Source organism: Chiloscyllium plagiosum, unplaced genomic scaffold (assembly GCF_037043375.1).
Source record: "Chiloscyllium plagiosum isolate Xiang-an unplaced genomic scaffold, Cpla_swu_hap1 HiC_scaffold_13, whole genome shotgun sequence".
NCBI lineage: Eukaryota > Metazoa > Chordata > Chondrichthyes > Orectolobiformes > Hemiscylliidae > Chiloscyllium > Chiloscyllium plagiosum.
The window spans coordinates 19,077,142-19,097,955 of record NW_028270151.1 but is presented as its reverse complement, the minus strand read 5'-3'; the positions used below and the strand labels follow the sequence as shown (position 1 = coordinate 19,097,955).

At 41.0% G+C, this 20,814-nt stretch overlaps 1 protein-coding gene across 1 annotated transcript in view; it reads left to right on the top strand.

Annotated features, from left to right (window-relative positions):
- The window catches only part of dhx36 (DEAH (Asp-Glu-Ala-His) box polypeptide 36), a 95,306-nt gene extending 76,491 nt beyond the window's left edge, over window positions 1-18,815 (top strand). The window contains exons 19-25 of the mRNA XM_087993353.1: window positions 37-123; window positions 2,430-2,513; window positions 3,371-3,470; window positions 3,574-3,664; window positions 6,465-6,585; window positions 8,709-8,861; window positions 15,157-18,815. Coding sequence (XP_087849479.1) covers window positions 37-123; window positions 2,430-2,513; window positions 3,371-3,470; window positions 3,574-3,664; window positions 6,465-6,585; window positions 8,709-8,861; window positions 15,157-15,330 — 810 coding nt within the window. The 3' untranslated portion in view covers window positions 15,331-18,815. The remainder of the gene's footprint in view (window positions 1-36; window positions 124-2,429; window positions 2,514-3,370; window positions 3,471-3,573; window positions 3,665-6,464; window positions 6,586-8,708; window positions 8,862-15,156) is intronic.
- Window positions 18,816-20,814: the final 1,999 nt, after the last annotated feature.

Here is a 20,814-nt window from a genome sequence, read left to right as displayed (position 1 = left end):
TTTCTTCAGTTTAACCTGTTTTTGTGCTGCTCACAGGGTAAAGAGAAACTGGCTGATGCAAAACGCCGGGAATTATCGAAGCAGTCTCGGAGTGACCACCTGACTGTGGTAAACGCGTTTAAGGTAGGCACTGCTTAAATATGCAACAAGGAAAATGCAGAGACAGATCTATAAAAAGAAACTGCTGACATTTCAGTGGCAGTTAGCATCTTGTACGTAAGATCAGTGAATGTTTGAAAACTATCTTATCAGGGACATATGGAGGTGCTGTCCTTTATATTAAAAAAAAATCTGAAACTCTTTATTAATATTGTCCTCCGAGGTTCTTTTTGTATTTTCGTTTGAAGTGTAAGACGACATCTCTGTGACATCTTTCGTAGCCTCAACAATGATCTAGCTAAGTTTGAGTTGCAATCACTGTAACAAACACACTGGGCTGTTTGAGTGCAACAGGCTCCTAAGCATGCTAATATGATAACTGGATCATCTCTTTGACATTGGCTGAGTGACAGATATTCGCTCCAGCACAGTGGAGGATTCCCTTGTTCTTCTTTGAAATAAGGCTATGCAACCTTTACATTCACCTGCGTACTGATGGAACCTTGGCTTCATGTTGCATCTGAGAAACCATGGGATGCTCTCCACTGAAAGATCAGTTTTGATTTTCAGCTTCTGCATCTGAGTGGGACTTCTTCTGAACTCTAAAATTGGAGTGCATCCCACTAAGTCGTGGCTAACATTTTCACTGAGGACTGGGATGAAAAAGGGCACAGTAACATGTGTATTTCCAATGATTGAGAAATGCAAAGTTGGAGTGCAGCAAAACTCTGATTCTGATGAATGCTAATAATGAGAAAGGGTTTTGCTGGAGATGGTAGGGGGAGCAGAAGGTAACAAAAAGACTTGCACGTGGTTCTTAAACTCTTGTGATGAGGCTTGAATCCAGATTAGCAGATTCCTGTTTCCGACCAAATAAAGAGTGGGAATCCCAATAAGATTTATTTTTCATTTCCTCTTGCCGCAGGCAAAATTTCCAAGGTCAACCACACTCCCCCGTGCTTATTTATTGGTCAGTTTGCTCAATGAATTTACTGAAATGCAGAAAAAGAGTCATTGCATCAAAATGTTAACTGCTTATCTCTCCACAGATGCTGCCACTTGTGCTGAGTTCCTTCTGCACTTCCTGATTTGATTAGAGAAAATCTCCAGCATCTGCACTTACCAATATATTTATATTGGTTCTATATTCCATGACATTTCATTTTCTCCAATGTTTTGGCAATTTCACTGTAAGCTTCTGTTTCCTATTTCTGTGAAAAGGGAAAGCTGGTGATTTCTCTTGACCACTGTAGACTCTGAAACAGGTAAAGGTGGCGTTGGGCTTTTCTGTGAATTGCCTGCCTCTGTGACTTGCATATAGTGTATGATCATTCTGGCAGTTGCTTGATAGGTGAGCCCAGATCCCAACTGTGAAAGCTGCCATAAAGTGGTGAGAATTGGAAGATAATAATCAGCAATGTCAGATTAGCAGATACATATAACTAATTGTGTATCACTTCTCATTCGTTTCCATGAGTTCATTACCATATGAATTAAGAGCAAGAGTAGGCAGTTCGGTCCTTTGAGCCTATTTGACCATGATCATGACTGATCTTAACCTGGCCTCGACTCTAATTTCCTGCCTGATCCCCATAGTCCTTTATCATGCTTTTCATCAGAAACATATATCTATTTCTTTCTTGAATCTATTGATTGATTTCTGCTTCCACTGCACTCTGGAGCAGTGAGCTCCACAGCTTCACAACCCTCTGAGTTGAAGTTTCTCCTCATATCAGTTTGAACCCACTTCCTCTCACTCTATATCTATGACCTCTTGTTCGCAATTCTTCACAAGAGGGAGCATCTGTTCAACATCCCCTTTCGCATTTTATATACCTCACTCCAATTTCCCCCTCATTCCTTTGAACTCCAGTGAGTACAAACTGAGAGTCATGGAGGTCTCAGTGATTTGCTGCTTGATGAACTTCTGCTACTTTCTTTATCTATTTTTCAAATAGGTTTGGCAAGAATTATAAAATATACTTTAGGTTGACATCACCGTACATGTTGCAAAACAACTTGAATTGCTGTGTTGAATTGTGCTGGTACTATCTATTTCATACTGTGGGACAATGGATGCCACCCTCTCATCTTGGCTTAATGACCTTGGTTGTTATCCCGCACCTTTGTTACCTAAATTTATGCTGCTTCCGTCTCTGCCTCTGCCTCCTGTCATTCTGTTTGTCTGGCCTTAGATGGAATTTCCAGTCTTTCCATGCAAAAAATTCCCTTGAACCTTCCTTTTCTTTTACCCGAATGATATTCTGTCGTGAGTTTTTGCCAGATTGTTCTGTTGAATCTGTCTAATTGATGAGTGCTGCTGCTTTCAGGGCTGGGAAGAAGCAAAAAGGAGAGGTTTCAGATCAGAGAAGGACTACTGCTGGGAGTACTTCCTTTCTCCAAACAACCTGCAGGTGATGAATCTCTTAAACTGACTTTACTCCTCAGAATAAAGAGGAATTAATGACAAATGTTCAAAAATATGCGGGCTTAAGTAGACCAGATTAGGAGTAATTGAATGGGTGGGTCATTAGCCAGGGGAGCCAGATTTAAGGTTATTGACAGAATCCAAAAGGGATATGAAATTTCTTTTTATGATCTGGAATACACTGCCTGTAGCAAATTTATTCATCTCTTTGAGAAGAGAATTGGAGATGTAATTGAAAGTAAATTTTTATTGGCTGTTGGTAAAAGTTGGGGAAGAATGAGACTAATTGGCTCACTTGTTAACGGAGCAGATGCAGTGAGCAGAATGGCTGCCTGCTGTGCTGCATAATACTGTGATTTGAATGAGGACATGAGAGGAGTCATGTGGCACAATGGTATTGTCTCTACTTCTGAACCATGCGGCCTGGATTCAAGTCCCACCTGCTCCAGAGGTTAATTTAGAAAGTAGAAACTATGGTCGTAGGCAGATGTTGGGTCAGGCCACAAACGGGGATAACCAAAGGTTGGGGATAAAATAGTATTTAAAGGATCTGACAGAACTGAAGGAAAGTGAAAAGTATGAAGTGAGTTTTAAAGAATGTACTTTCTGTATTTCGTAGCTTTCTGTTGAGTTTTGAGGATGTCAGATCAGTTATGAGGAACTGAACTCTCCCTAATGTGACTATTCAAATTTTGGCTATATCATACAGATGAGTTGACTGAGGATTCTTGGTCAGACACCAGTTGCTATTATCTGTGTGGAATCCCCTCATGGCAGTTATGAGGTCTTGAATACGTTGGAGAATTGTTTTGAAATAACCTTTTGCTTATTGTGTCACTGCAGATGCTTCATAACATGAAAGGTCAATTTACTGAACACCTGCTGGTGGCTGGCTTTGTCAGCAGCAAGAATCCTCGAGATTCCCAGGCAAATATAAATTCAGGTAAATGACAGGGAAAATAAGCCTTAGTAAAATCTCAGTAAGGATGACAGTTTTGTGTGTGTGTGTTTAGTCTTCTGAAATAGTATCTGTTCTGTTCCGACAGAAAACGAGAAGCTAGTTAAAGCTGTGGTATGTGCGGGCTTGTATCCGAAAGTGGCAAAAATACGACCGAGTTTCAGCAAGAAGAGAAAAATGTGAGAAAATTAACCTTTCACATGCAATGTAACCTGACAGATTTGGACCTGAGTCAGAAAGAAAAGAGAATCTCACCTAAATCCAGCAGAAAATTTAACTGAAATTTCTTTCTCCAGTGAGTTTTTAGGATGAGGATCTTATAATCCTAGGGTATAGTTGATGTGGAGAATTTGAATGTCTTTAAAGGAAAACCTGATGTGGAGGCGCTGGTGTTGGACAAAGTTAAAAATCTCTCAACACCAAGTTATAGTCCAGCAGGTTTATTTGGAAGTACTAGCTGTGGAGCACTGCTCCTTCATCAGGTGGTTGTGCAGCTGGATCATAAGACACAGAACGTATAGCAAAATATTATAGTGTCATGCAACTGAAATGATATATTGAAAAACCCTAGATTGCTGTTAAGTCTTTCATCTTTTAGAATGGGTTGCAGGTTTCAGTTCATTAATATGCTAGTCCCAGAACTACTTTTAAGTCTGACATCTCCCTTAAACCTTCCTCCAATCACCTTAAAATTATGCCCCCTTGTGATAGCCATTTCCGCTCTGGAAAACGTCTCTGACTATTCACTCTATCTATGCTACTCATCATCTTTTACATCTCAATCAAGTCACCTCTCACCCTTCTTCATTCCAGTGAGAAAAGCCTTAGTTCCCCCCCAACTTACTTCATAAGACATGCCCTCCAGTCCAGGCAGCATCCTGGTAAATCTCCTTTTCACCCTTTCTAAAGCTTCTACATCCTTCCTATAATGAGGCGACCAGGACTGAACACTATATTCCAAGTGTGATCTCAACAGGGCTCTATGAAGTTACAGCATAACCTCATGGCTCTTAAACTCAAACCCCCTGCTAATGGAAGCCAGCACCCCATGTGCCTTCTTAACAACCCTATCAACCTGGGTGGCAACTTTGAGGGATCTATAGACATAGCCCCCGAGATCCCTCTGTTCCTCCACACTGCCAAGAATCCTATCTATACCCCTGTATACTGCATTCTAATTTGACCTTCCAAAATGAATGACTTCACATTTTTCCAGGTTGATTTCCATCTGCTCCTTATCAGACCGGTTTCGCGTCCTGTCAGTGTCTCATTGCAACCTTCAACAGGCCTCCACACTATCCACAACTCCACCAACCTTTGTGTCATCAGCAAACTTACTAACCCACCCTTCTACTTCCTCATCCAAGTCATTTAAGAAAACATCACAAAGATCAGAGATCCCAGAACAGATCCCTGCGGAACACCACTGGTCACCAAGCTCCAGGCGGAATACTGTCTACTACCACCCTCTGTCTCCTATAGGCCATTCAATCCTGTATCCAGACAGATAAATTTCCCTTTATCCCATGGCCTCCTTACTTTCTGAATGAACCTACCATGGGGAACCTTATCAAACACCTCGCCAAAATCCATGTAAACCACATCCATGGCTCTACCTTCAATGTGTTTTGTCACATCCTCAAAGAATTCACGAAGGCTTCTGAGGCATGTTCTATTACTGTACAAATATATGCATTTAGGCTGTTAAATAGCTTTTGGCTTCCAGACAAATATTATACAAAATTCAAGCTTTCTTTTCTATTTGGAATTAGAAATTTAAACAGTCATTCAACATGTTTTAATTTTCAGGTATTTGTGTCAGTGTTTAAGTAATCTGCTTGTAATGTTTCAGCTCACTCCAAACAAAATTGCAGAAGTGAAAGGAATGCAATAAGTACAACTTGAGCTACTTTGTCCTTTGGTGTGTTAGTTTCCAGTGAGGCCTTCCCAGGTTGTTTGTTGGTCAGTTCCCTCTGTGTTAGATTTCCTTCAGTTTCTCAGATGCTGCTGGAGGTGGAATAGAGGTCAAAAGTATGCACTTGTCCCACTCAATTTTCCTGTGAAATGATGGCTGAAGAAGATAACAGAAGAAAGCTGTGATCCTTACAATCCTATTTTCCCCATTAGAGAGTCCTTCCCTTTTTACCAGATTTCCTATTTTCTCATGAAGGCTGCACTTGAGGCTCCTGCAGGGATTAAAGACACTGAAAACCTTCTGGTAACTTGCACAAACGTCCAGTTTTAGCGAGATTATCAACATCCTGTTTGAATATGATTAGAAAAGAGATGTTAAGATTCTGCCTTGATTTTTACTTTCATGACCTTTACTTTCATGAATTCTCAGCACATGGACTGTTTTTTCGCACCTTCATCCATGAGTGCACATTCACATAGTCCCCCATTCACATATAATCATATCTTCTCATTGCAGGGTCAGTGAATATCATTCCAGAACCCTGCCTATCTTTTCCTCTCTCCCTAGCCTAGCTCAATTATTGGAGGCTAGCACCTGCTCTCAGATCAACTCATTCAATAGAGATGGACAATAGAACCGAAGATCTCCTGGCCAGAAGGACTTAGTGACAGCCTGGGTAGTGTCTTTTCACTCAGTCAAGCCACTTACTCTTTATTACATTCCCTAGGGTGATAACTGATAGGAAATAAGTACATTTTCCTTTTGGATACGTAGAAAATGCTTACTAAATACGTAAAAATTTAAGTATTTGGTGATGAATTTCCCTGATCATTTCGCTCTCCACTAAACTAATGGATAAGGTGCTCAATTTCTTGTAGAACTGTAAGCTGAGTCTTGACAATTCTTCCAGCAAAGCTTTGGTTGATAATCTGGTTAACGCATCTTTCATGTCCCAGATGAAATTCAACCCCACTGTCAGGAGCTCATATGCCATTACTGCTGTAAGAATCTTACCTAAATTCCCAGCACCTTGTGACCAATAGTCCTTTCTTTTGTGCTTTTAGGGTGAAAGTCTTTACCAAGTCAGATGGAAGAGTCAACATTCACCCAAAGTCTGTTAATGCTGAAGAAGGTGAATTTGAGCATAACTGGCTAATCTACCATTTGAAGATGCGGACAACCAGTGTGAGTGTTCCTATAAAAGACTCTCTGGCTGTCCTTCTCTGCTCTTCTGAATCATTCAGAATTGTTAGAGTATAATTATTCTACACATATAAGGGGCAGTTCCACAATCTGCTGCTCCTTTTGGGTGTGGCCCTTGTAACCGGAGCCTATGATATTGTCCTTTGGGCCCATGAGGAGCAGTGTGTTGTCTGTCTCCACAGACTACTTCCCCCTCAGTGATGGATTGTGTTATCACATCAGTGGGTTAAGGTTTTGGTGAAATACATCTAAATGTAGTTTTTTGTATGACAGTCCTTGATCTCTGCCTTCCTTTGGGAAGTGTCTCTCTCTCTGTCTCTTCCCCCGCCTCCCCGGCTGTCTCTCCTCTCCTTCCCCCCCCCCCCTCCCCCATCTCTTCTCTCCACCCCCCACCCCCACCCCCATCTCTTCTCTCCCTCCATCCCCCTCTGTCTCTCCCCCCCAACTGTGTGCTCTTAAGCCTTCCAGTGTACAATCTTGATGATAACATTCTTGTCTCAAGTCAGGAAGATGCAAGTTCAATCTGACGACACTGACACTCCCAGTGTGGGGAAAGGTACTCAGTGTTGGAGTTGTGCTATTGGGTGACATATTAGGCTGAGACTGGGCTCTCAATTGCACTACTTTGAAGAAGGATAGGGATAACATCTCGCCTGTTTCCTGGCCAATATTTACCTTCTCAACAATCTCACTAAAACAGATTATCTGATCACTGTCAACATCCTATTTAAGTATGATAAGAAAAGAGATATCCAGATTCTGCCTCAGCTCCATGATCTTTACTTTCCCACATTCCACCTTTTATGGGAGCTTTATGCAGTGCTCTGTTTCCTTTTATTATAGCAGTAAGCATGTGGCACGGTGACTCAGTGGTTAGCACTGCTGCCTCACAGCGCTAGGGACCTGGGTTAGATTCTAGCCTTGGGCGACTGTCTGTGTGGAGGTTGCACATTCTCCCCATGTCGGCATGGCTTTCCTCCAGGTCCTCCAGTTTCCTCCCACAGTCCAACGATGTGCCAGTTGGGTGAATTGGCCTTACTAAATTGCCCATAGTGTTCAAGGGAGTGCAGGTTAGGTGCATTCGTCAGGGGAAATGTCGAGTAATAGAGTAGGGGAATGGGTGTGGGTGGGATACTGTTCGGAGGGTCTTGAATTCTTGGGCCAAATGGCTTGTTTCCACACTGTAGGGATTCTGTTTTCTCTGTCCTGTGAACTTCAAGTGTACTACTTTGGCAGTAAATTGCTTTGGGACATCCTTAGGTTGTATATACACTTCTAATTATCATCACTTTTTAATCACTTAATTAAAACTTGTACAAATAGAAGTTGATCTTTCTTGAGTTAGAGGATAGAATTCCAGGTCTTGGAGGATTATTCCTGATGCACAACAAGACTGTTCAGATCTAGCCACACTCCCTTTAGTAATGTTTTGAGAAAAAGGAGTGTCTAAGACCATTTGTCTTTTTGGGATGCATATTACACCCTCTTCTTTCTGCAAAAAATGAGTGTTTAAAATGCAAATAGTTGGGAAGAGTTTATTGCTAACTTGTGTTTGATGCACATCTCATCATTAAGGATTTCTCAACTAAGGGTAGGTCACATTTGAGAGTTAAAATGTTCCCTTGTATTAAGTAATCTTGGGCTGTAAAATGAAAAAGGTGATAGTGAATCAGCTGCTTGTTTCACACTCTACCAAACTTTTTGAGACTTGGTAAATGTCATGGAAGAAAGTTGAGCAGGTACAGAATGGGCTGATTTGCCAGCACCCAGTTTCTGCTACTCTACCATGGAATTTAAAAGAAAACATTAAGAACATTCTGATTTGAAGTTGAAAAAGTAGCAGTGCTTCCCTATTGGATTCTATCCAAGATGAGTTATGCCTTCTGTAGAATTTGCAAATTGATTTTGAATCTCTTGACTGCCTGGGACGCAGTGGGTATACTGACGCTAGATTTTGTTCCCATCCTTACCCGATCTCTCTGTGCATTTGGGACTCGAATATATTCTGATGTCTGGCTCTCACAGCACTATTGAAGGAGCTCCCAGGTATTGCGTGAGTCAGTTTATATTGTTGCTGGGATGTTGACATCTTAACTGTTTTGCAGATCTACCTGTATGATTGCACGGAGGTCTCACCTTACTCCTTGCTGTTCTTTGGAGGAGATATTTCGATACAGAAGGAGCAGGACCAGGAGACCATCTCTGTGGATGAATGGATTGTGTTCCAGTCACCATCCAGAATTGCCCATTTAGTAAAGGTAAAATAAAAATTGGGGAATTATTGTGTCAATAGGTTGAAGTTCAAACTGATCTTCCTCTTTCAGTGACTGATGCTATCCTGCTGTGCATTTTCAATTTGTTTATTTATTTGAAGAAATTTCATTGTTATTCTTGGAACTGGATCAAGACATTATTATTCTGAACCTCAAGGAGAACTGCCTGTAAAACATTTATTTATAGTTTTTTTAAAGTATTGTTAATAATGAGAATATTTGACTGAATAACTAGTGAGGACCTGCTTCCAATGGTAGGAGGGTCAGTGCGAAGAGAACATTGGTTCATAATAATTAGCAAAACCCCACCAAGGAGATGCTGCCAATTTTATTTCAACACAGTGAGGTGCTCCAATCTGGAATGTGTTGCCTGAAAGTGTGGTGAAAATAAATTCAGTAGTAACCTTTGACAGGGAATTTCGTAAATACTTGGAAAGGAAACAAATGGTAATGCAATAGCGAAAGAGTCCTGTCAAAGTGCTGCTACAAGCACAATGTAGATTAGATTCCATTAGATTCCCTACAGTGTAGAAACAGACCCTTCGGCCCAACCAGTCCTCACCGACCCGCCGAAGAGCAATCCACCCCCCTCTGACTAATACACCTACTGAAAGGCCAGTACCTTACTTTAAAATTCAACAATTATCAACAAATTTTTGAGATAGATCAGGTCTGTGATTGCTCAAGTCCTTGCGTTTGCAGACAATTGAGTCAATCAGACTTTTGTTTTCCTAATTCAGTCTTGGAATGTAACTGCCATTGGCAGGACTGGCTTTTATTGCCCTTGTTCAACGGGCTGGCTCATCATATCTCTTCAGAGTGCAATTAAGACTCCACTCTGTTGGAATGGGATTGGAGTCACCTATAGGTTCAGACCAAATAAGGACAGTGGTTTACCTTTTCTAAAAGCCACGACCTGGGTTATTCAAGGCAATCTGTTGGTGTTATTTTTATTGCTCAGTTCCAGATTGCTTTAAAAAGAAGTCAGATTTTCAAACCACCATGGTGGGATTTGAACTGTCATTTTTGTAGAATGATGCAGCACAGAAAGGGGCTGTTCACCCCATCATGCAAGCTGTTTGAACCAGCTTCTGAAATAATCCAGCTGCTTCTGTGGAAATTTAGTCGCACCTCAAATTGAGCAGGCAGAAGCTTTTTTATTCTGCAGAGAGATGGTCTGTTATTTGGCCACTGAAGGTTATAGAAGTGATCTGATAGATGAATCTGAAGATGATTGTTTTAATTTGTGGATGAGGCCAGTTGTGCATTTAAAAATGCAAGATATTTGCCCAGATCTGTTGCCCAGATATTTTTCCATTGTGTGTCAGACAAAAGACAGGGAGCCAGCTCAGAATTTAATTAAACAAAAGTTTCTTTATTGAATACGTAATATAAAACATACATTCATTGCAATATTTACTATTTACTTAATTTAACTTCAGCTCTAACTCACTTCATTTAACTTCACTTTACATTACTTAACCCCTTTAACCCAACTCTAACTTTTAAAAGTTTGGCTTGAAACAAATACTACCCGATTTGAGTGAAGTGGCCAAATGTGTTTTCCACGTAGATTAGATTAGATTCCCTATAGTAAGGAAACAGGCCCTTTGGCTCAACGAGTTCACACCAGTCCTCCGATGAGTAACCCACCCAGACCCATTCCCCTACCCTATATTTGTCCCTGACAAATGCACATAACACTATGGGCAGTTTAGCATGGCCAATTCACCTGACCTGCACGTCTTTGGATTGTGGAGGAAACCCATGTTGATACGGGGCGAATGTGCAAACGCCACACAGTTGCCCGAGGTGGTAATTAAACCCAGACCCCTGGCGCTGTCAGGCAGCAGTGCTAACCACTGAGCCACGGTGTAGATCTTGCTTCATGGATCTTTGTTTTCTCTGAAGGTGACTTCAGCGCATGTGCCCCTCAAAAGTAGTCTTGAAGACTTCTCACGTGAAAAAAGCCTATTGTTATGCTAACCTATCAGAAAATGTGCTCCATTTCCAAAATGTTCTTTGGCACGCAGCCAATAAATTAATCAAAGCCTCATCACATTGTTAGGTCTCAGTCAATGGAGTTTACTGGTAAACAATTCCCAAATGTCTACACTAAACTGATAACATCTTGCTCCATATAAGGTTGTATGGTGTCAATTTGTCCAGAGACAACTATAAAATCTACCTTATTTGGTCAATGCAGGAAACTGCAAGTCCCAGCAGGTCTGGCTGCAGTTTTAACTGAGGTCAGAATTTAAACTAGCTTGACCAAAATTCCTGGCATGATTGGAGCTCATAACCAGTCCAGTAGCCATTTCTACAGCTAGCCACGTGAATGCGGTGACTAATAAGGTTACAGTAATTTTAGGAAAAGCATCTCCTCAGAGTGGTTAAAGGAATACTGGAATTAGGAGTTGGCTATTTGACCTGTTGAGTCTGCACTGCCATTTGATAAGATCTTGATGGACCTGGCTGTGGTCTCTAATCCATCTTCCCATCTGCATCCCGTAGACTTTGCTCCCTTAAAAATCAGAAATCTGTTGAACTCAGCCTGGATTAGATTCTACATGTAGAAATGCCGGTGTTGGACTGGAGGTGGACAAGGTCAGAAGTCAGACAACACCAGACTTATTTGAAATCACAAGCTTTCGGAGTTATTAGACTATAACCTGGTGTCATGTGACTTCTGACCTGGGTTAGATTCAATCACCCAAACTTCATTGTGCTCAGGGTGAGAGACATCCACAGACTAATGAACTTCTGAGAGATTAATATTTCTGTTCATCTCATAAAACTAAAATCTGTACCATGTGGTGCACTTGATGGGAATATCAGAGGTAAAATTAAGGGAAAAGCAACATGGGGTAGAAGGGAACAGATGGATGTATTTTATATATTAGTGATTGCAAATTCCTGAAGCCAAGTGATATCTTCCTCCTTTACTGGATTTTAAGGTATTAAGTCTGCCGCTTAATCTGTAACCCTCAGCAATGTGCAGCTTTGTGTTTGTCCACAAGTGCATAAGGGGTTTGTACTGCAGTCCCAGCAGTGGAGGTTGACTATGCAGAGGCCCTAGCTTTTGCTGAACTTGTTTAGCAAGCACCATTCTCAGTTTGAAGTCAGGGCTTGCTGCATCCGAACTTGTTTGTGACTTCCTGTATTACTGTTCCTTGATACAACAATGTCTGCTGGTAGAACTTGCTCAGATTGTTTGCTCCAAATGGGACACTAAAATGAAGGTGTGTTTAACAGGTATTTATGCAGTGGGCAAGTGAGGAACACTGTGGACTATTTCAACCAGCTTGAGTGATTTCATTAGTTGGAGGCAGATGTGTATGGGGAATGATATTTGAGAGACAACAAGGGGCAGTGAGTTAAGCAGAAGGTTTCCATTATGGTGCACCTAATTATATTCAGTTCTGTGTCAGCAGAATGTGAGATACCCTTTGCTAGACAAGTGCCCAGTTGTCTTGTAAAGTGTGGCAGAGCAAGTACTGAAGGAGGAGTGTTGTGACAGTGGTGTGCCAGGCTGATCCAGCAAGTTTGGATGGTAGGTTGTTTCCAGTTTTGCCATTTGCTGTTTTAGATTAGATTAGATTCCCTACAGTGTGGGAACAGATCCTTCGGCCCAACAAGTCCACACCGACCCTCCGAAGAGCAATGCACCCAGACCCATTCCCCTACATTTACCCCTGACTAATGCACCTAACACTATGGGCATTTTAGCATGGCCAGTGCACCTAATCTGCACATCTTTGGATTGTGGGATGAAACTGGAGCACCCGGAGGAAACCCACGCAGACACGGGGAGAATGTGCAAACTCCACACAGACGGTTGCCCGAAATAGGAATTGAACCCGGGTCCCTGGTGCTGTGAGGCAGCAGTGCTAGCCACTGAGCCACTGTGCGCGCCTGCAGACATTTCTGGAAAGATAGAGTTCTACCTGGAATCACTCCCAATCATGTTTGCCTATATGGCTGAGTTAGCTGAAGAGAGTTGATGAAAAGCTTGTTCACTCAGAGGGTGGTGGGAATGTAGTGCCTGGTGGGTAATCAAAGCAGGAAACCTCACAATCTTTAAAAAGTGCTTGGATGAGCACTTCAAGTGTTATAAGCCTCTGGGCCAAGTGTGGGTAAGTGGGACTTGTGTAAGTAGTATATTTTCAACAATACAGGCTTGATGGGCCAAAGAGCCTCTTCAGTGTAAGATTCTATGTGTTGGAGAAGCTGAAACGCTGGCATGGGCCTGTTCGGTTAAATGATCCACTGCCATGCAAAAATATTTTGTCACGCTGTCAAATAGTTTAATTATGTTCTTAGGTGAAAATCCAATGGCTTTCTGCTCCTGGTCAAGAGCCAGTGAATCCCCTTAGGTTTTAGACATTGAGAATGTGATCAAGTTCAGTCCATGATGCTCATCTTGCTCAGCTCAAGAGAGCTGCTCTGGTCTCTTACCGATGCTTGTAAAACCAAAGCCTAATAAGGGCTGAGTTTAGAGAAACTCACTAATCCCATCCCATGTGCAGACAATTCCCTGAGCAGTCATTAGTCATTGTGAATACCGTATTCAAAATATTGGTCAGCAACTAAATGTGAATAATGATATCAGTAAAGAATTGTTTTAACAATTGAATCATCAGGTTGATTGCAGCGCGGCACCTGTCTTTTTTTATATTCAGTTTAAAATGGGAATGGAAGGAGGCCATTCAACCCCTTGAGCAGATGTTTTATTTCCATATACACACCCATCTGATTTGGTTACCTTTAATATTTTGCCTACCCGAAATCTCACCAATCCTAGTTTTGAAATGTGCATTTGACTCTCCCCCTGAACAGCTTGTTTAAGGAGAATGTTTTAGATTTCTGCTACCCTTTTATGAGGCATTGTTCATTGGCATCTCTCCTGAATGGCTTTGGTCTAACTTTTAGGCTTTACTTCCTTCTGTTCTGTATTCCATGCAGTAGAGAATATAGCTTTGATATAGGAACCAGTCCAATTAAAACGTTCTTTAGTCTACTATAATCCCATGCCAATACAAATTTTGTTCATAATACCTGTTGTCCTAAATTGACCCTTTTAGCTGGTGAATCTGTTCTGTGCAACTTCCTGAGGTCAGTGCCCACAACTCAAATGTATCGGTCCATTAGGAGCGATACGAGTCAGCATTGTTTCTATGACAGCCACAGATAAAACACTCCTTTATTTCGGTTAAATTGTACTTATCTCTGAAATGTGCAACAATGTACAAATAGGTAATCGTAGCGCTCAAGTTTTCAAAGTCCCATTTGAGTTGGTTTGTGCTCATCAACATAATTATAGCCTTTCCAAACTGATCATTAATCATGGGCTGCCAGCCTGATGTATGAATTCTCAAGCCAGATGCTAATTCAGAGTTAACACTCTCTCAATTTTGCTTTGCACTTTATGGATTCTTATCAGAGCTGTGTGTTATAGTTAGGGCCACAGTGACTACACTTGTCACATTCTGTCTTTACTTTCATTGAGGGGTTTATTTTAGGAACTCATTACAACTCATTTTTGTGGAAAATCCAACAGGATTGATAGTGATTCAAGATCACTGCTGTTGACACTGAACAGATAATATTCAGGAAGCTCAACTGATCACAACAACACTATTTGCTTCTCCCTTTCCCCTGTCCCTCAGTTCCTGAACCCAAGTATTCTTTGACATGTGGTTCTTCAAATACTCTATCTTGCCCCAATTATCCATACTTCAGAAACTTGGTGTCAGAGACTATGAAGGGTGCTATCTCCGATCTCATTTCTGTCCTATCTTTAAATTCACATGCATCTGCTTTCCTGCATGGATCACTGGGTAGTGATGAGCTGGGAATGCTTGGCAGGATATTTTGTTTTCACACAATCCCTTATCCTGGTGTCAGGATGACTGATTGCAGCATTCACAATACTGCTATTGCTTTGGGAACTTAAATCAAGTCAGACCCAGACTAGTGAAAATGTTTCTGAGCAGAGCGGGAACTCACCACCACTGACACATCGGCGAAACTTAGCATAATATTGGCAAAAGCAATTGGACAGAATCACATGAGCTTTTCCAACAGTGAACAACTGTTGTTATAGAATATTTCTCTCGTTAGTTATTTTAATTTTGATGAAGAAAAATGGGTCCAACATGACTTCTGGCCAAATACATTTGTTTTAATCACATTTCAATGAAAAGCTGTGCTGGTCATTGTAGATACGAGCTGATTAATGTGCACTTTTATTGATGCTGAGGCCTTTCCCTCACCATAGGATCTGAAAAGGGAGCTAGATGCTCTTCTACAAGACAAGATTAAGAAGCCCCGACCTGTGGATTGGAATAATCGATCGAAAGACTGTGCTGTCTTGTCAGCAATCATAGACTTGATAACCACACAAGACACCGCCAGTGCGAAGAACTACACGCCCCGATTCCAGAGCTACTGAAGCTGCAGTACCTGCAGTTGATTCTCCAAAGAGGTTCAGGCTGAGCCTAAAATGATTTTAACGTAGCTCACCAGTACAGAGTTGTTTTGTGTTATTAATGTTTTTTGGCTAACAGATCAGAGGTTTAGGAGAATATATCCAAAAGTCTCATTGGTCAAACAGCGTTGACCTGTGCACATTAAATAAAATGTCTGATGTTTTAAAAAGTTTAACTACATTATGCTGTCGAGTGTAAATCCTACTGAGAAGGTGGTCAGTGACAGTATACCAACGTGTTACACCTTGATGAACGAAGCAAATTCATGAGATAGCTTAGTTCTTCATTTGTCAGAAATATCTCTAAATTAATAAAACTTGCTTTTCAATTCTCTCTTGAAACAGAGCACTTCCATCCCAGAGCAGATCAGATGTTGAACTCTTATTAATACTGAAATTAAGGATAAGTTATTTGGAGTAAAAGCAGAAAATATACAGCAAATCTAAGTGACAAGGGTAATATTTGACAATAGGCCCTTAATTGCAGCCCATGTGTCCTGATGGAAAATTACACATATGAGATTAACCTTTCTTTTTTACAGATTTTGATGCATGTACTGTCTCGTTACAGCATGTGCACTTCTTATTTTCTGACCTGACTACGGTTTTATAATTGGAGATGCTTTCTCTGAAACCTCAATTTTTGTTTACATTATTCAAAAATGATAGAGCGATGACTTCACGCTCTCTGCTCAGTTAACCCTTATCTGGGATGAGGTAGCATAGCACTGCATTTTTATTTTTGTATTGAATTTAGCCATTATTATAAAAATGAAATAATAGAAAACACTGTTGCTTTGGAAAAAATGGTTAGCAGATGTCATCTGTTGCACGCAAAAAATATCCAAAAGACTAGTCAGACCATCTGTTCGAAGACTGTGTTGAGTTATCCTAAGTTACCTTCGCTGAATCACCCAGACGCTCCTCCATTTTTATTGCCATTAACAAGAACCGTGGGGGTAATTTTAACGGTCTGGAATCCTAAAGAATCAAGTGGAATGTCAGTCTCACACCAACACCCTCTCCCACCAACCACCAAACCACCACCATCACTACTCCCTAATATTGCTGCTCTTAAAGTTCAGGTGGGTGTGAGACTGGGCAGATATGTAAAATCAGTCTGATACTATCAGCTCCACTGTGGCTGGCTTAGGTTTAACCAGCCCGCACCCATGGTTCAAATACCTGAGATCAGTGCGATCCATTTTTGGTTATGGGTCTAAGGATAGGAACAGGGCTATTTGGGCCCTCGAGCTTGACATTTGTCGATGTCAGAATTCCTTTGACCCTAAATGTAGAATCTTATTCCTGACCCGAATCTTTAGACTGTTACCTTTTCATAGACTGTTACCTTTCCCAGTAAGTGGAAATAGTTTCTGTCTGACTGTCTTGATTTTATCAGTTTCCCTTAGTTTCTAGAAACCTTTGAAATTTCCCCTCAACCCTCTAAATTCTAAGGGGTACAGGCCTAATTTCTTCAGGTTCTCCTCATAATTTTACCCTTTCAGCTTAAAGGATTTTTTTTTAGTTCAGGTTGGATTTAGCCTTCCTTTCAAAGTGCTAGGTTTTGCCTTTGGGACGACCTGTCTTGTATATGGGCCTTTACTTGCCATTGGTTGCGAGTGTGCTAAGCACTTGAGATTATTGTGACTTAGAGACCCCCTTTCAGAGCTCCAGCATCGCCAAGGATAGTTGCTGAAGCCACAGATCAAGTGGTCTCCATTTGGTTGTGCCATACAATGGTTAGATTGATCATGGTCCCTGCTGTTAGTGCTGTTTTGAATCCACTGAGTAAATGCTATATGAGATTCTTCCTCAAGAAATTCCTAAACTCCTGTACAAGACACCAGCGCATAATGTAGAGTGATTCAGCAGTATTTGTGGGGTAGATAATCATCAGAGATTAAATGCTAATCTGTCTATGGCTTTAACAAAAGTAAAATTGTACAGATGCTGGAAATCTGAATTTAAAAATAAAGTCCTATGGAGACATACATAGAGATAATATTTGATGTGACTTCTTCAGAACGGTTCTAGAGAAGAATGGTATTGGACTTAAAAGCACTAACTCTTTCTCTCTCCACAGCTGCTGCCAGACCTGCTAAGTTTCTCCAGCATTTTCTGATTTTATTCCTTTTGTTTTAGAGGATGTTCCAAATCACTCAATTCAAAGAATATTAGCTTTTCAAAGTGTCCTGTTCAATGTCTGTTCCTGAACCAACTTTGCCAGAAGGGGGATTTAACTGGTTGCTCAACTCATTCACTTGTGTGCTCTTGGGGTCCACAAAATAGCTGATGACCATATGCTAAAAAAAAATGATTTGCTAATGTAATGCATTTAGCAAAACAAGTATTTCAAAATGCCTTTGGGAAAAATGGCATTGCAGAAAACAAATCTTAGTTTTGGTTGATTTTTAAGAATTTATTGTATCATGATGCACTGAATATGTTCGCCTGAATCTTGTTCAGAGATTTATATTGACTGTGTTTCAGCTGGTCAGGGTCTAATAAGGGATAAATCCCATCACCTATGCTGTCATTTCTGATGCATTGACGATAGATTACCGCTTCAGCTCAGCTACCCAACAAGTCGCTACAGTGACAGAGTAGGAACTGTTGATACACAACTCTCATATCAGGCAACAGGCGGATTGTTAATGGCTTTGGAGTTCATTCCCCAATTTGTCATGAAATGTTGGCAATCATTGTTTTCTCAAAATGTATGTTTAACTCCAAGTGGCTTGACCACACATTCCACAAAAAAATGACAGAACTTGAGCTTCTCCCCTTCTAGTTTTTTGCTAAACTTGATGACTGAGTAGGAAGTTCACCTTTCAAAGAAGCAAGGTTTAGTTTGATAATCCTTGAGATTTCCATTAGAATTCTGATTTCTGGGTATTTAGTGCACATCAGTAACTCTGTTCCCTTTTGTACTAGTTCAGCTGGTATGCCAACCCTTGTACCCAATAGTAGACCAATACTATGCTGCCAACAAAATAATTGAATCGCCCAAGCGTCTCTCTTTTAAGGAAATCCTGGAAATTGGGTCAAGAGAACAGCCAGTGCAATGTCTTGTTCGTGTATGTTTGTGAAAGGAAATTGAGTGAATGTAAGCAATATTGAGGATAATTGTTAAGCAAAAAAATTGAGGGTCCTTACATTAAAGGCAAATCTACTCCTGTACCTGTGTTAATGAAATGTTCAGACCAATGAGGTTACAGTCTGCTACACAGTGTTGCGTTAGGGTGCTGTCAGAATGCCAGGTGCCCTCTGTTATGCTGTAGTCAATCATTCCTAGTAAGTGAATAAAATTCAAAATGCTTTTTGTTTCAGATGCTGTTCTCGGCCGTATTTATTTGTGACCATTATTTGATGTGTAATGGCTGTTCTTTTTACATAGTCAATGCATTTGTATGGTTTTCTCCATTAAAGTCCTTACCATACCTAAACTCCCTTTTGTTCTTTGCCTACATTCACCACAAGCTGCCTGCCACATCTGAAATAATTAAGGAATGATGGAATGTCTCCAAGGTTTTGAGGTCAGTGGACTGGAAGGTTTGAATTTGTTTCCTCAAGTCACTAAAATAAGAAATTCAAATTTTACTTTTGTTAATTGCAAGGCGGCAATGTACTTTAACAGTGGATGGTTAGAGTGTGATCGTGTAATTTCAGGAGGCGGGACAGTACAGATAGAAAAAATCTGAAATAATACATGTGATAATATTCAGTGCCACAGTATATGGTGCAAGATGTTGAGTCGGATGGTTAGGTTGCAAACTGCGAAAACAGCAAGGTGAAAGACAGGTGGAAAGGCATTAAAAAGAACAGGGAGAAAGGCAGGATGGAAAACTACAAAAGGAACTCGGGAGCTCTTTGTGGATGGACAGCATTCTGAGAAAAATCATGTGACATCACAGAAACCAGAGTTGAATCGTTGGTATGTTTATCATTTATTATTAAAAACCCACATAGTTTTCAGTAACATTATTAGTAATGAGGTCTACTGACAGTAGTAAAGCTTATTTTGATTAGTAAGGATTATTAAATTAAGGCAATGATAAATTTAATGCAAAATGGTGGGGCAAATAATGTGTTGCAATATTTGAGAATTGATGGGCATAAATGTTATCCACAGCTCGAGGAGCTTTGGCTCAGGGTTAATAGGCTAAAACAAACAGATTGCTGGGGAAACTCAGCTGGTCTGGCAGCATCTGGAGAGAGAAGCAGAGTTAAAGTTTCAAGTCCACTATGACTTCCTCAGAACAATGAGTTGGAGACACAGTAACATTCATCAACTTACCATCAGTGAGCTACTTGGATACTTCATTCCAGGATGTGGTCACATCCCTTAAGCTGGGTCTTTTGAACAGCCCAAGGCCTGCATAGTGTAGACTATACCCTAATAACTAGAATTTCCTCCTTACATCTCTCCCTTAGAGTCTTGGAGACGTACAGCACAGAAACAGACCCTTCAGTCCAACTCATCCATCCTGACCAGATATCCTAAACTAATCTAATCCCATTTGCCAGCACTTGGCCCATATCCTCTGAACCCTTCCTATTTATATATGCATCCAGATGTCTTTTAAATGTTGTTATTTTACCAGCCTCCACTACTTCCTCTGACAGCTCATTCCATGCACGCACTACCCTCTGTATGAAAATGCTTTTCCCTTAGGTCCCTTCTATATCTTTCCATCTCACTGTGGGTGGCACAATGGTTAGCATGCCAGGTTCAATTCCTATCTCAGGCAACTGTCTGTGTGGAGTTTGCACATTCTCCCCATGTCTGCGTGGGTTTCCTCCAGGTGCTCCGGTTTCCTCCCACAGTCCAAAAATGTGCAGATTAGGTGAATTGGCCATGCTAAATTGCCCGTAGTGTTAGGTGAAGGGGTAAATGTAGGGGAATGGGTCTGGGTGGGTTGCTCTTCAGAGGATCGGTGTGGACCTATTGGGCAGAAGGGTCTGTTTCCACTCTAAGTAATCTAATCTAATCACCCTAAATCTATGCCCTTTAGTTCTACGTGAAAAAGTTTTTCCATTAGGTCACTTCTAAATCATTCCCCTCCCACTCTAAACATAAGCCCTTTAGTTCTGGACTCCCCAATCCACGGAAAAGACCTTGTCTGTTTACCCTATCTATGCCCCTCATGACCTTATAAGCCTGTATAAGGTCACTCCGTAGCCTCCTCCAGGGAAAGCAGCCCAAGCCTATTCAGCCTCACCCTATGGCTCAAATCCTTCAACCATGGCAACATCCTTGTAAATCTGTTTTGAACCCTTTCAAGTTTCACAACATCCTATAGCAGGAAGATCAGAATTGCACACACTATTCCATAAGTGACCTAACCAATGTCCTATACAGCTGCAACATGACCTCCCGACTCCTTTATTTAATGCTCTGACCAGTAAAGGAAAGCATACCAAACACCACCTTCACTATCCCAT